Source organism: Pezoporus occidentalis, unplaced genomic scaffold, assembly GCF_034315485.1.
Source record: "Pezoporus occidentalis ecotype Australia unplaced genomic scaffold, CSIRO_AGI_Poc_V1 ctg1345, whole genome shotgun sequence".
Taxonomy (NCBI): domain Eukaryota; kingdom Metazoa; phylum Chordata; class Aves; order Psittaciformes; family Psittacidae; genus Pezoporus; species Pezoporus occidentalis.
Window position 1 is genome coordinate 1 of NW_026913152.1, and position 13,726 is coordinate 13,726.

General features: G+C 62.6%; 1 protein-coding gene across 1 annotated transcript; it reads right to left on the bottom strand.

Annotated features, from left to right (window-relative positions):
• Positions 1-4,285: 4,285 nt before the first annotated feature.
• Positions 4,286-12,082, bottom strand: LOC134158799 (chromodomain-helicase-DNA-binding protein 8-like). Its single transcript, XM_062609102.1, has 3 exons — positions 11,966-12,082; positions 7,573-7,740; positions 4,286-4,492 (listed from the first exon to the last, which is right to left on the bottom strand). The coding sequence occupies exons 1-3, from the start codon at positions 12,080-12,082 to the stop codon at positions 4,286-4,288; spliced, it is 492 nt and encodes a 163-aa protein (XP_062465086.1).
• Positions 12,083-13,726: the final 1,644 nt, after the last annotated feature.

A 13,726-nucleotide genomic window follows, 5' to 3' on the forward strand; every position in this document is an offset into this window, starting at 1 on the left:
TCCTCCTCGTCCTCGTCGCTCTCCAGCCCCGAGACCTCCCCCAGCTCCTCCGCGCGCAGGGCGCTGAACGGGCGCGTCTGTCTGCGCACGCGCGGGCGGTCCAGCACCAGCGGCTCCTGCGCACGCGCGGCACGGGCGAGAGTCACGTGGGGGGGGCACGTGGGGGGGGCACGTGGGGGGGGCACGTGGGGGGCACGTGGGGGACACGTGGGGGGCACATGGGGGGACACATGGGGGGCACATAGGGGGTACATGGGGGGCACATGGGGGACACATGGGGGGCTATAGGGGGCTATAGGGGGTACATAGGGGGCACATGGGGGGTACATAGGGGGCACATGGGGGGTACATGGGGGGGACATGGGGGGCACATGGGGGGCTATAGGGGGTACATGGGGGGTGCATAGGGGGTACATAGGGGGCACATGGGGGGTGCATGGGGGGGACATATGGGGCTATAGGGGGTACATGGGGGGTACATAGGGGGCTATAGGGGGTACATAGGGGGCTATAGGGGGTACATGGGGGGGACATAGGATGCTATAGGGGGTACATAGGGGGCTATAGGGGGTACATGGGGGGCTATAAGGGGTACATAGGGAGCTATAGGAAGTACATAGGGGGTACATAGGGGGCTATAGGGAACACATGGGGGGTACATAGGGGGGACACATGGGGGGCACATGGGGAGCACATGGGGGGTACATAGGGGGGGCACATGGGGGGCACATAGGGGGTATATAGGGGACTATAGAGGGTACATAGGGGGCACATGGGGGCTATAGGGGGTACATAGGGGGTATAGGGGGTACATAAGGGGTATATAGGGGACTATAGGGGGTACATGGGGGGCTACAGGAAGTACATAAGGGCTATAGGGGGTACATAGGGAGCACATAGGGGGCTACAGGGGGTACAGAGAGGGCTATAGGGGGTACATAGGGGATACATAGGAGGTACAGAGGGGGCCCATAGGGTGCTATAGGGGTCCATAGGGAGACCCATAGCGAGACCCATAGCGCCCCATAGAGCGGCGCTGCTCACGGCCCACCTGCGCCTCAACCAACCCCGCTACGCCACCCTGCCCAACATCATGGTGAGTGCGCCCCATAGCGAGACCCATAGCGAGCCCCATAGCGCCCCATAGAGCGCCGCAGCTCGCGCCCAACCTGAGCCAAAACCAACCCCCAAACGCCACACTGCACAACCTCTTGGTGAGTCCGCCCCATAGCGCCCCATAGCGCCCCATAGCGCCCCATAGCGCCCCATAGCGCCCCATAGCGAGACCCATAGCGCCCCATAGAGCGGCGCTGCTCACGGCCCACCTGCGCCTCAACCAACCCCGCTACGCCACCCTGCCCAACATCATGGTGAGTGCGCCCCATAGCGCCCCATAGCGCCCCATAGCGAGACCCATAGCGAGACCCATAGCGCCCCATAGAGCGGCGCTGCTCACGGCCCACCTGCGCCTCAACCAACCCCGCTACGCCACCCTGCCCAACATCATGGTGAGCCCCATAGCGCCCCATAGCGCCCCATAGCGCCCCATAGCGAGACCCATAGCGCCCCATAGAGCGGCGCTGCTCACGGCCCACCTGCGCCTCAACCAACCCCGCATAGCCCAACAGAGTGCGCCCCATAGCGAGACCCATAGCGCCCCATAGCGAGACCCATAGCGAGACCCATAGCGAGACCCATAGCGCCCCATAGCGCCCCATAGCGAGACCCATAGCGAGACCCATAGCGAGACCCATAGCGCCCCATAGAGCGGCGCTGCTCACGGCCCACCTGCGCCTCAACCAACCCCGCTACGCCACCCTGCCCAACATCATGGTGAGTGCGAGCGCCCCATAGCCATAGCGAGCGCCCCATAGAGCGGCGCCCATAGCCTCAACCAACCCCGCTACGCCACCCTGCCCAACCTCATGGTGTGTGCGCCCCATAGCGCCCCATAGCGCCCCATAGCGCCCCATAGCGAGACCCATAGCGAGACCCATAGCGCCCCATAGAGCGGCGCTGCTCACGGCCCACCTGCGCCTCAACCAACCCCGCTACGCCACCCTGCCCAACATCATGGTGAGTGCGCCCCATAGCGCCCCATAGCGCCCCATAGCGAGACCCATAGCGAGACCCATAGCGAGACCCATAGCGAGAGCCCTAGAGAGGCCCACCTGCGCCTCAACCAACCCCCCAGACGCCACCCTGCCCAACATCATAGAGTGCGCCCCATAGCGAGCCCCATAGAGAGACCCATAGAGAGACCCATAGAGAGACCCATAGCGCCCCATAGAGACCCATTGCGCTGAGCGGCGGTGCTCACGGCCCACCTGCGCCTCAACCAACCCCGCTACGCCACCCTGCCCAACATCATGGTGAGTGCGCCCCATAGCGCCCCATAGCGACCCATAGCGAGACCCATAGCGAGACCCATAGCGCCCCATAGAGCGGCGACCCATCACGAGCCCACCTGCGCCTCAACCAACCCCGCTACGCCACCCTGCCCAACATCATGGTGAGTGCGCCCCATAGCGCCCCATAGCGCCCCATAGCGCCCCATAGCGCCCCATAGCGAGACCCATAGCGCCCCATAGAGCGGCGCTGCTCACGGCCCACCTGCGCCTCAACCAACCCCGCTACGCCACCCTGCCCAACATCATGGTGAGCCCCATAGCGCCCCATAGCGCCCCATAGCGCCCCATAGCGCCCCATAGCGAGACCCATAGCGAGACCCATAGCGCCCCATAGAGAGAGCCCCCTAGCGCCCATACCAGACCCGCTAGCCACCCTGCCCAACATCAGAGAGACCCATAGCGAGACCCATAGAGAGACCCATAGCGAGACCCATAGCGAGACCCATAGCGAGACCCACAGCGAGACCCACAGCGAGACCCATAGCGAGACCCATAGAGAGACCCATAGAGAGACCCATAGCGAGACCCATAGAGAGACCCATAGCGAGACCCATAGAGAGACCCATAGAGAGACCCATAGCGAGACCCATAGCGAGACCCACCTGAGACCCATACCAACCCCATACGCCACCCTGCCCAGACATCAGAGAGCCCCATAGCGAGACCCATAGCGCCCCATAGCGCCCCATAGCGCCCCATAGCGAGACCCATAGCGCCCCATAGAGCGGCGCTGCTCACGGCCCACCTGCGCCTCAACCAACCCCGCTACGCCACCCTGCCCAACATCATGGTGAGTGCGCCCCATAGCGCCCCATAGCGCCCCATAGCGCCCCATAGCGAGACCCATAGCGAGACCCATAGCGAGCCCCATAGCGCCCCATAGAGCGGCGCTGCTCACGGCCCACCTGCGCCTCAACCAACCCCGCTACGCCACCCTGCCCAACATCAGAGTGCGCCCCATAGCGCCCCATAGCGCCCCATAGCGAGACCCATAGAGACCCATAGAGACCCATAGGGGCGCTGCTCACGGCCCATGCGCCTCAACCAACCCCACGCCACCCTGCCCAACATCATGGTGAGTGCGCCCCATAGCGCCCCATAGCGCCCCATAGCGAGCCCCATAGCGAGACCCATAGCGAGACCCATAGAGACAAGGGGTGACCCATAGCGCCTCAACCAACCCCGCTACGCCACCCTGCCCAACATCATGGTGAGTGCGCCCCATAGCGCCCCATAGCGCCCCATAGCGAGACCCATAGCGAGACCCATAGCGAGACCCATAGAGCGGCGCTGCTCACGGCCCACCTGCGCCTCAACCAACCCCGCTACGCCACCCTGCCCAACATCATGGTGAGTGCGCCCCATAGCGCCCCATAGCGCCCCATAGCGCCCCATAGCGAGACCCATAGCGAGACCCATAGCGCCCCATAGAGCGGCGCTGCTCACGGCCCACCTGCGCCTCAACCAACCCCGCTGCGCCACCCTGCACAAACATCAAGGAGGTGCGCCCCATAGCGCCCCATAGCGCCCCATAGCGCCCCATAGCGAACATCAGCCCCATAGCCCCGAGACCCATAGCGCCCCATAGAGCGGCGCTGCTCACGGCCCACCTGCGCCTCAACCAACCCCGCTACGCCACCCTGCCCAACATCATGGTGAGTGCGCCCCATAGCGCCCCATAGCGCCCCATAGCGAGCCCCATAGCGAGACCCATAGCGAGACCCATAGCGCCCCATAGAGCGGCGCTGCTCACGGCCCACCTGCGCCTCAACCAACCCCGCTACGCCACCCTGCCCAACATCATGGTGGCTCAGATGGATCTCAATGGGGCTCAGATCCATCTCAATGGGGCTCAGATGGAACCCAATGAGGTTCTACCCCCCACTTGTGGGCCCCACCTTGGCGAAGGTGGAGCCCTGGCCCTGGCTCTCGATGGTGATGGTGGTGGCGCGGCGCAGCAGGATCTGGTCGATGTCCTCCTCGCAGAACTTGGAGCCTTCGTCGTCCTCCTCCATGATGGCGGCGTAGGCGCCGCGCCGCAGCAGGTCCTCGATCTCCTTCTTGGAGAGCTGCTGCATGGGCTGCGGGGGGGGGGGCAACGGGGGGTCGGGGGGGGCAGTGGGGGGCAATGGGAGTCAATGGGGGTCAATGGGGTCAATGGAAGTCAATGGGGGTCAACAGGAATCAATGGGGGTCAATGGGGGTCAATGAGAGTCAATGGGGGTCAACGGGAGTCAATGGGGGTCAATAGGGGTCAATGAGAGTCAATGGGGGTCAACAGGAATCAATGGGGGTCAACGAGAGTCAATGGGAGTCAAGGAGAGTCAATGGGGGTCAACAGGAATCAATGGGGGTCAATGGAAGTCAAGGGGGGGCAATGGGGGTCAATGGGGGTCCATGGCAGTCAATGGGGGTCAATAGAGATCAACAAGAATCAATGGGGGTCAATGGGGGTCAACGAGAGTCAGTGGGGCGCAATGGGGATCAATAGGAGTCAATAGGGGTCAATGGGAGTCAATGGGGTCAATGGGGGTCAATGGGAGTCAATAGGGGTCAATGGGGGTCAATAGGGGTCAATGGGGATCAATGGGCGTCAATGGGATGGGGTCAATGGGGATCAATAGGGGTCAATGGGGGGGTCAATGGGGGTCAATGGGAATCAATGGGGACAATGGGGGTCAATGAGGACAATGGGGTCGATGGGGACAATGGGGGTCAATGGGGACAATGGGAGTCAATGGGGGCCAATGGGGGTCAATGGGGGTCAATGGGAGTCAATGGGGGTCAATGGGGTCAATGGGGGTCAATGGGGGTCAATGGGAGTCAATGGGAGTCAATGGGGGGGGGTCAATGGGAATCAATGGGGGTCAATGGGGGGCAATGGGAGTCAATGGGGGTCAATGGAAGTCAATGGGAGTCAATGGGGGTCAATGGGAGTCAATGGGGGTCAATGGGAGTCAATGGGAGTCAATGGGGGTCAATGGGAGTCAATGGGGGTCAATGGGGTCAATGGGGGTCAATGGGGTCAATGGGGGTCAATGGGGGTCAATGGGAGTCAATGGGAGTCAATGGGAGTCAATGGGAGTCAATGGGGGTCAATGGGGTCAATGGGGTCAAGGGGAGTCAATGGGAGTCAATGGGAGTCAATGGGGGTCAAGGGGAGTCAATGGGGGTCAATGGGGATCAATGGGGTCAATGGGGTCCATGGGGTCAATGGGAGTCAATGGGGGTCAATGGGGGTCAATGGAAGTCAATGGGAGTCAATGGGAGTCAATGGGAGTCAATGGGGGTCAATGGGAGTCAATGGGGGTCAATGGGGTCAATGGGGACAATGGGAGTCAATGGGGGTCAATGGGAGTCAATGGGGGTCAATGGGGGTCAATGGGGGTCAATGGAGTCAATGGGAGTCAATGGGGGTCAATGGGAGTCAATGGGGTCAATGGGGGTCAATGGGGGTCAATGGAGTCAATGGGAGTCAATGGGAGTCAATGGGAGTCAATGGGGGTCAATGGGAGTCAATGGGGGTCAATGAGGACAATGGGGACAATGGGAGTCAATGGGGGTCAATGGGGGTCAATGGGGGTCAATGGAGTCAATGGGAGTCAATGGGGGTCAATGGGAGTCAATGGGGGTCAATGGGGTCAATGGTGGTCAATGGTGGTCAATGGGGGTCAATGGGAGTCAATGGGGGTCAATGGGGGTCAATGGGGTCAATGGGGGTCAATGGAGTCAATGGGAGTCAATGGGGGTCAATGGAGTCAATGGGAGTCAATGGAGTCAATGGGAGTCAATGGGGTCAATGGGGGTCAATGGGGGTCAATGGGGACAATGGGGACAATGGGAGTCAATGGGGGTCAATGGGCTCAATGGGGGTCAATGGGGACAATGGGGGTCAATGGGGGTCAATGGGAGTCAATGGGGTCAATGGGAGTCAATGGGGTCAATGGGGACAATGGGGATGCTCCATGGGGGGGGATGGCAGACCCCAAACCCACTCTCTTCCCGCCCCATCCCCATCACTCCCCATTGCCCATCCCACCCCATACCCACCAGAGCCCCGCACTGCCCCATAGTCCCCGTTACCCCCCATTACCCCCCATTACCCCATTGTCCCCATTACCCCGTAGCCCCCCATTAGTCCGTTGACCCCATTAGCCCCCATTCCCCCATAGCCCCCAATACCCCCCATTACCCAATTACCCCCCATTGCCCCACAGCGCCCCATAGCCCCCATTACCCCCCATTACCCCATAGCCCCCAATACGCCCCATTGCCCATTACCCCATTTACCCCCATTACCCCATTACCCCCCATTACCCCATAGCCCCCCATTACCCCCCATTATGCAATTACCCCATTACCCCCCATTGCCCCACAGCGCCCCATAGCCCCCATTACCCCCCATTACCCCATTACCCCCCATAGCGCGCCCCACAGCGCCCCATAGCCCCCATTACCCCCATTACCCCATAGCCCACATTACCCCCCATTACCCAATTACCCCATTTCCCCCATTACCCCCCATTGCCCCACAGCGCCCCATAGCCCCCATTACCCCCCATTACCCCATAGCCCCCATTAACCCTCATTACCCAATTACCCCATTTCCCCCATTACCCCCCATTGCCCCCATTACCCCATTCCCCCCATTACCCCATAGCCCCCCATTACCCCATAGCCCCCCATTACCCCATAGCCCCCATAGCCCCCATTACCCCATAGCCCCCATTACCCCATAGCCCCCCATTACCCCATAGCCCCCCATTACCCCATAGCCCCCATTGCCCCATAGCCCCCCATTGCCCCATAGCCCCCCATTACCCCATAGCCCCCCATTACCCCATAGCCCCCCATTACCCCCCATTACCCAATTACCCCATTACCCCCCATTGCCCCACAGTGCCCCATAGCCCCCATTACCCCCCATTACCCCATAGCCCCCCATCACACCATAGCCCCCATTACCCCATAGCCCCCAATTACCCCATTTATCCCCATTACCCCATAGCCTCCCATTACCCCATAGCCCCCATTACCCCATAGCCCCCATTACCCCATAGCCCCCCATTACCCCCATTACCCCATAGCCCCCCATTACCCCATAGCCCCCCATAGCCCCCATAGCCCCCCAGTGCCCCACAGCGCGCCCCACATCACCCACCCCGGCCACGGCTCCCTCCCTTCCGCTCATGCTCTGCAGGACGGCGCGGTCCAGCCCCAGCTTGAGGCTGGCTTTGTCGAACATCTCCCGCTCGTAGGAGCTGCGCGTGATGAGCCGGTAAACCTTGACCGCCTTGCACTGCCCGATGCGGTGGCACCGCGCCTGCGCCTATGGGGCAGACCCACAGCGACCCATGGAGACCCACAGCGACCCATAGAGACCCATAGAGACCAACAGCGACCCATAGGGAGCCAGAGCTGCGCGTGATGAGCCGGGAAACCTTGACCGCCTTGCACTGCCCGATGCGGTGGCACCGCGCCTGCGCCTATGGGGCAGACCCACAGCGACCCATGGAGACCCACAGCGCCCCATAGAGCGAGACCCATAGAGACCCACAGCGACCCATAGGGAGCCAGAGCTGCGCGTGATGAGCCGGTAAACCTTGACCGCCTTGCACTGCCCGATGCGGTGGCACCGCGCCTGCGCCTATGGGGCAGACCCACAGCGACCCATGGAGACCCACAGCGCCCCATAGAGACCCACAGCGACCCATAGGGAGCCAGAGCTGCGCGTGATGAGCCGGTAAACCTTGACCGCCTTGCACTGCCCGATGCGGTGGCACCGCGCCTGCGCCTATGGGGCAGACCCACAGCGACCCATGGAGACCCACAGCGCCCCATAGAGACCCATAGAGACCAACAGAGACCCATAGGGAGCCAGAGCTGCGCGTGATGAGCCGGGAAACCTTGACCGCCTTGCACTGCCCGATGCGGTGGCACCGCGCCTGCGCCTATGGGGCAGACCCACAGCGACCCATGGAGACCCACAGCGCCCCATAGAGACCCACAGCGACCCATAGGGAGCCAGAGCTGCGCGTGATGAGCCGGGAAACCTTGACCGCCTTGCACTGCCCGATGCGGTGCGGTGGCACCGCGCCTGCGCCTATGGGGCAGACCCACAGCGACCCATAGAGACCCACAGCGCCCCATAGAGACCCACAGCGACCCATAGGGAGCCAGAGCTGCGCGTGATGAGCCGGGAAACCTTGACCGCCTTGCACTGCCCGATGCGGTGGCACCGCGCCTGCGCCTATGGGGCAGACCCACAGCGACCCATGGAGACCCACAGCGCCCCATAGAGACCCACAGCGACCCATAGGGAGCCAGAGCTGCGCGTGATGAGCCGGGAAACCTTGACCGCCTTGCACTGCCCGATGCGGTGGCACCGCGCCTGCGCCTATGGGGCAGACCCACAGCGACCCATGGAGACCCATAGAGACCCATAGGGAGCCAGAGCTGCGCGTGATGAGCCGGGAAACCTTGACCGCCTTGCACTGCCCGATGCGGTGGCACCGCGCCTGCGCCTATGGGGCAGACCCACAGCGACCCATAGAGACCCACAGCGCCCCATAGAGACCCACAGCGACCCATAGGGAGCCAGAGCTGCGCGTGATGAGCCGGGAAACCTTGACCGCCTTGCACTGCCAGATGCGGTGGCACCGCGCCTGCGCCTATGGGGCAGACCCACAGCGACCCATGGAGACCCACAGCGCCCCATAGAGACCCACAGCGACCCATAGAGACCCACAGCGAGAGACCCACAGCGACCCGGCGAGGAGCCGGGAAACCTTGACCGCCTTGCACTGCCCGATGCGGTGGCACCGCGCCTGCGCCTATGGGGCAGACCCACAGCGACCCATGGAGACCCATAGAGACCCATAGGGAGCCAGAGCTGCGCGTGATGAGCCGGGAAACCTTGACCGCCTTGCACTGCCCGATGCGGTGGCACCGCGCCTGCGCCTATGGGGCAGACCCACAGCGACCCATGGAGACCCACAGCGAGAGACCCACAGCGACCCGGCGAGGAGCCGGGAAACCTTGACCGCCTTGCACTGCCCGATGCGGTGGCACCGCGCCTGCGCCTATGGGGCAGACCCACAGCGACCCATGGAGACCCACAGCGCCCCATAGAGACCCATAGAGACCCATAGGGAGCCAGAGCTCCTGGCGAGGAGCCGGTAAACCTTGACCGCCTTGCACTGCCCGATGCGGTGGCACCGCGCCTGCGCCTATGGGGCAGACCCACAGCGACCCATGGAGACCCACAGCGCCCCATAGAGACCCACAGCGACCCATAGAGACCCACAGCGACCCATAGGGAGCCAGAGCTGCGCGTGATGAGCCGGTAAACCTTGACCGCCTTGCACTGCCCGATGCGGTGGCACCGCGCCTGCGCCTATGGGGCAGACCCACAGCGACCCATGGAGACCCACAGCGCCCCATAGAGACCCACAGCGACCCATAGGGAGCCAGAGCTGCGCGTGATGAGCCGGTAAACCTTGACCGCCTTGCACTGCCCGATGCGGTGGCACCGCGCCTGCGCCTATGGGGCAGACCCACAGCGACCCATGGAGACCCACAGCGCCCCATAGAGACCCACAGCGACCCATAGAGACCCACAGCGACCCATAGGGAGCCAGAGCTGCGCGTGATGAGCCGGGAAACCTTGACCGCCTTGCACTGCCCGATGCGGTGGCACCGCGCCTGCGCCTATGGGGCAGACCCACAGCGACCCATGGAGACCCACAGCGCCCCATAGAGACCCACAGCGAGAGACCCATAGGGACCCACAGCTCCTGGCGAGGAGCCGGGAAACCTTGACCGCCTTGCACTGCCCGATGCGGTGGCACCGTGCCTGCGCCTATGGGGCAGACCCACAGCGACCCATGGAGACCCACAGCGCCCCATAGAGACCCACAGCGCCCCATAGGGAGCCAGAGCTGCGCGTGATGAGCCGGTAAACCTTGACCGCCTTGCACTGCCCGATGCGGTGGCACCGCGCCTGCGCCTATGGGGCAGACCCACAGCGACCCATGGAGACCCACAGCGACCCATAGAGACCCACAGCGACCCATGGAGACCCACAGCGCCCCATAGAGACCCATAGGGAGCCACAGCTCCTGGCGAGGAGCCGGTAAACCTTGACCGCCTTGCACTGCCCGATGCGGTGGCACCGCGCCTGCGCCTATGGGGCAGACCCACAGCGACCCATGGAGACCCACAGCGCCCCATAGAGACCCATAGAGACCCATAGGGAGCCAGAGCTCCTGGCGAGGAGCCGGTAAACCTTGACCGCCTTGCACTGCCCGATGCGGTGGCACCGCGCCTGCGCCTATGGGGCAGACCCACAGCGACCCATGGAGACCCACAGCGACCCATAGAGACCCACAGCGCCCCATAGAGACCCACAGCGACCCATAGGGAGCCAGAGCTGCGCGTGATGAGCCGGTAAACCTTGACCGCCTTGCACTGCCCGATGCGGTGGCACCGCGCCTGCGCCTATGGGGCAGACCCACAGCGACCCATGGAGACCCACAGGGCCCTTATAGTGACCCATAGAGCCCCATAGAGACCCCATGTGGACTCATAGAGACAGCACAGTGACGCACAGAGAACCCCAGAGCCCCTATAGTGACGCACAGAGACCCATAGGGACCCACAGAGCCCCTATAGTGACCCACAGGGACCCATAGGAACCCACAGTGACCCATAGAGCCCCTATAGTGACCCACAGAGACCCATAGGGACCCATAGAGCCCCATAGAGACCCCATAGAGCCCCTATAGTGACCCACAGAGCCCCCATAGTGACCCACAGTGACCCATAGAGACTCCATAGAGCCCCATAGCGACCCCATGTGGACTCACAGAGTCCTTATAGTGACGCACAGAGACCCATAGTGACACACAGTGACCCATAGGGACCCATAGAGCCCCATAGAGACTCCATAGTGACCCATAGAGCCCCATAGAGCCCCTAGAGTGACCCATAGAGCCCCATAGAGACTCCATAGAGCCCCATAGAGACCCCATGTGGACTCATAGAGCCCCTATAGTGACGCACAGAGTCCTTATAGTGACGCACAGTGACCCATAGGGACCCATAGAGCCGCTATAGTGACCCATAGAGCCCCATAGAGCCCCATAGAGACTCCAGAGAGCCCCATAGAGCCCCTATAGTGACGCACAGAGCCCCATAGAGCCCCATAGTGACGCACAGAGCCCCCATAGAGCCCCATAGCGACGCACAGAGCCCCCATAGAGCCCCCATAGTGACGCACAGAGCCCCATAGAGCCCCATAGAGCCCCATAGTGACCCATAGAGCCCCCATAGTGACGCACAGAGTCCCCATAGAGCCCCATAGAGCCCCCATAGAGCCCCCATAGAGCCCCATAGTGACTCATAGAGCCCCATAGAGCCCCATAGCGACGCACAGAGCCCCCATAGAGCCCCATAGGGACTCATAGAGCCCCACAGAGCCCCATAGAGCCCCCATAGAGCCCCCATAGAGCCCCATAGCGCCCCCTAGCGCCCCCCAGTCCCGCGCCCCACACCTGGAGGTCGTTCTGGGGGTTCCAGTCGGAGTCGAAGATGATGCAGGTGTCTGCGGCCGTGAGGTTGATGCCCAGCCCCCCGGCGCGCGTGCACAGCAGGAACACGAAGCGCCCCATAGAGCCCCATAGAGCCCCATAGTGACCCATAGTGACCCATAGAGACCCCATAGAGCCCCATAGTGACCCATAGAGCCCCATAGAGACCCATAGAGCCCCATAGAGACCCCATAGAGCCCCTATAGTGACCCATAGAGGCCCATAGAGACTCCATAGAGCCCCATAGAGACCCCATAGAGCCCCATAGAGCCTCATAGAGCCCCTGTAGTGACTCATAGAGTCCCATAGAGCCCCTATAGTGACCCACAGTGACCCACAGGGACCCATAGAGCCCCTATAGTGATGCACAGAGCCCCATAGAGCCCCATAGAGACCCCATTTGGACTCATAGAGCCCTTATAGTGACGCACAGAGCCCCATAGTGACGCACAGTGACCCATAGAGCCCCTATAGTGACGCACAGAGCCCCATAGAGCCCCATAGAGACCCCATGTGGACTCATAGAGCCCCTATAGTGATGCACAGAGCCCCCATAGAGCCCCACAGTGACGCACAGAGACCCCATAGAGCCCCATAGAGCCCCCATAGAGCCCCATAGAGCCCCATAGAGCCCCACAGAGCCCCCTAGCGCCCCCCAGGCCCGCGCCCCACACCTGGAGGTCGTTCTGGGGGTTCCAGTCGGAGTCGAAGATGATGCAGGTGTCTGCGGCCGTGAGGTTGATGCCCAGCCCCCCGGCGCGCGTGCACAGCAGGAACACGAAGCGCTCCGAGTCGGCGCGGCTGAAGCGGTCGATGGCCGCCTGCCGCAGGTTGCCCCGCACCCGCCCGTCCAGGCGCTCGTACGGGTACCTGGGGGGCACGGGGGGGGCGTTAGGGGGGGGCTATGGGGCTGATAGAACCCATAAGGGGCTATGGGGCTGATAGAACCCATAAGGAGCTATGGGGCTGAGGGAACGGCTATGGGGGGGCTATGGGGCTGAATGGGGGGGCTATGGGGTGTCTGTGGGGCTGAATGGGGGGGTCTATGGGGCTGAATGGGGGGGCTATGGGGCTGATAGAACCCATAAGGGGCTATGGGGCTGAGGGAACGGCTATGGGGGGGCTATGGGGCTGATAGAACCCATAGGGGGCTATGGGGGGGCTATGGGGCTGAGGGAATGGCTATGGGGCTGAGGGAACTCATGGGGGGCTATGGGGGGGTATGGGGATGAGGGAATGGCTATGGGGCTGAGGGAACCCATGGGGGGCTATGGGGGGACTATGGGGATGAGGGAACTCATAGGGGGCTATGGGGATGAGGGAATGGCTATGGGGGGGCTATGGGGCTGATAGAACCCATAAGGGGCTATGGGGGGGCTATGGGGCTGATAGAACCCATAAGGGGCTATGGGGGGGCTATGGGGCTGATAGAACCCAGAGGGGGCTATGGGGGGCCTATGGGGCTGAGGGAACTCATAGGGGGCTATGGGGGGGCTGTGGGGATGAGGGAACTCATAGGGGGCTATGGGGATGAGGGAATGGCTATGGGGGGGCTATGGGGCTGATAGAACCCAGAGGGGGCTATGGGGGGGGTATGGGGCTGAGGGAACTCATAGGGGCCTATGGGGATGAGGGAACTCATAGGGGGGGTATGGGGGGGCTATGGGGCTATTGGAACTCATGGGGGGGGTATGGGGGGGGTATGGGGATGAGGGAACTCATGGG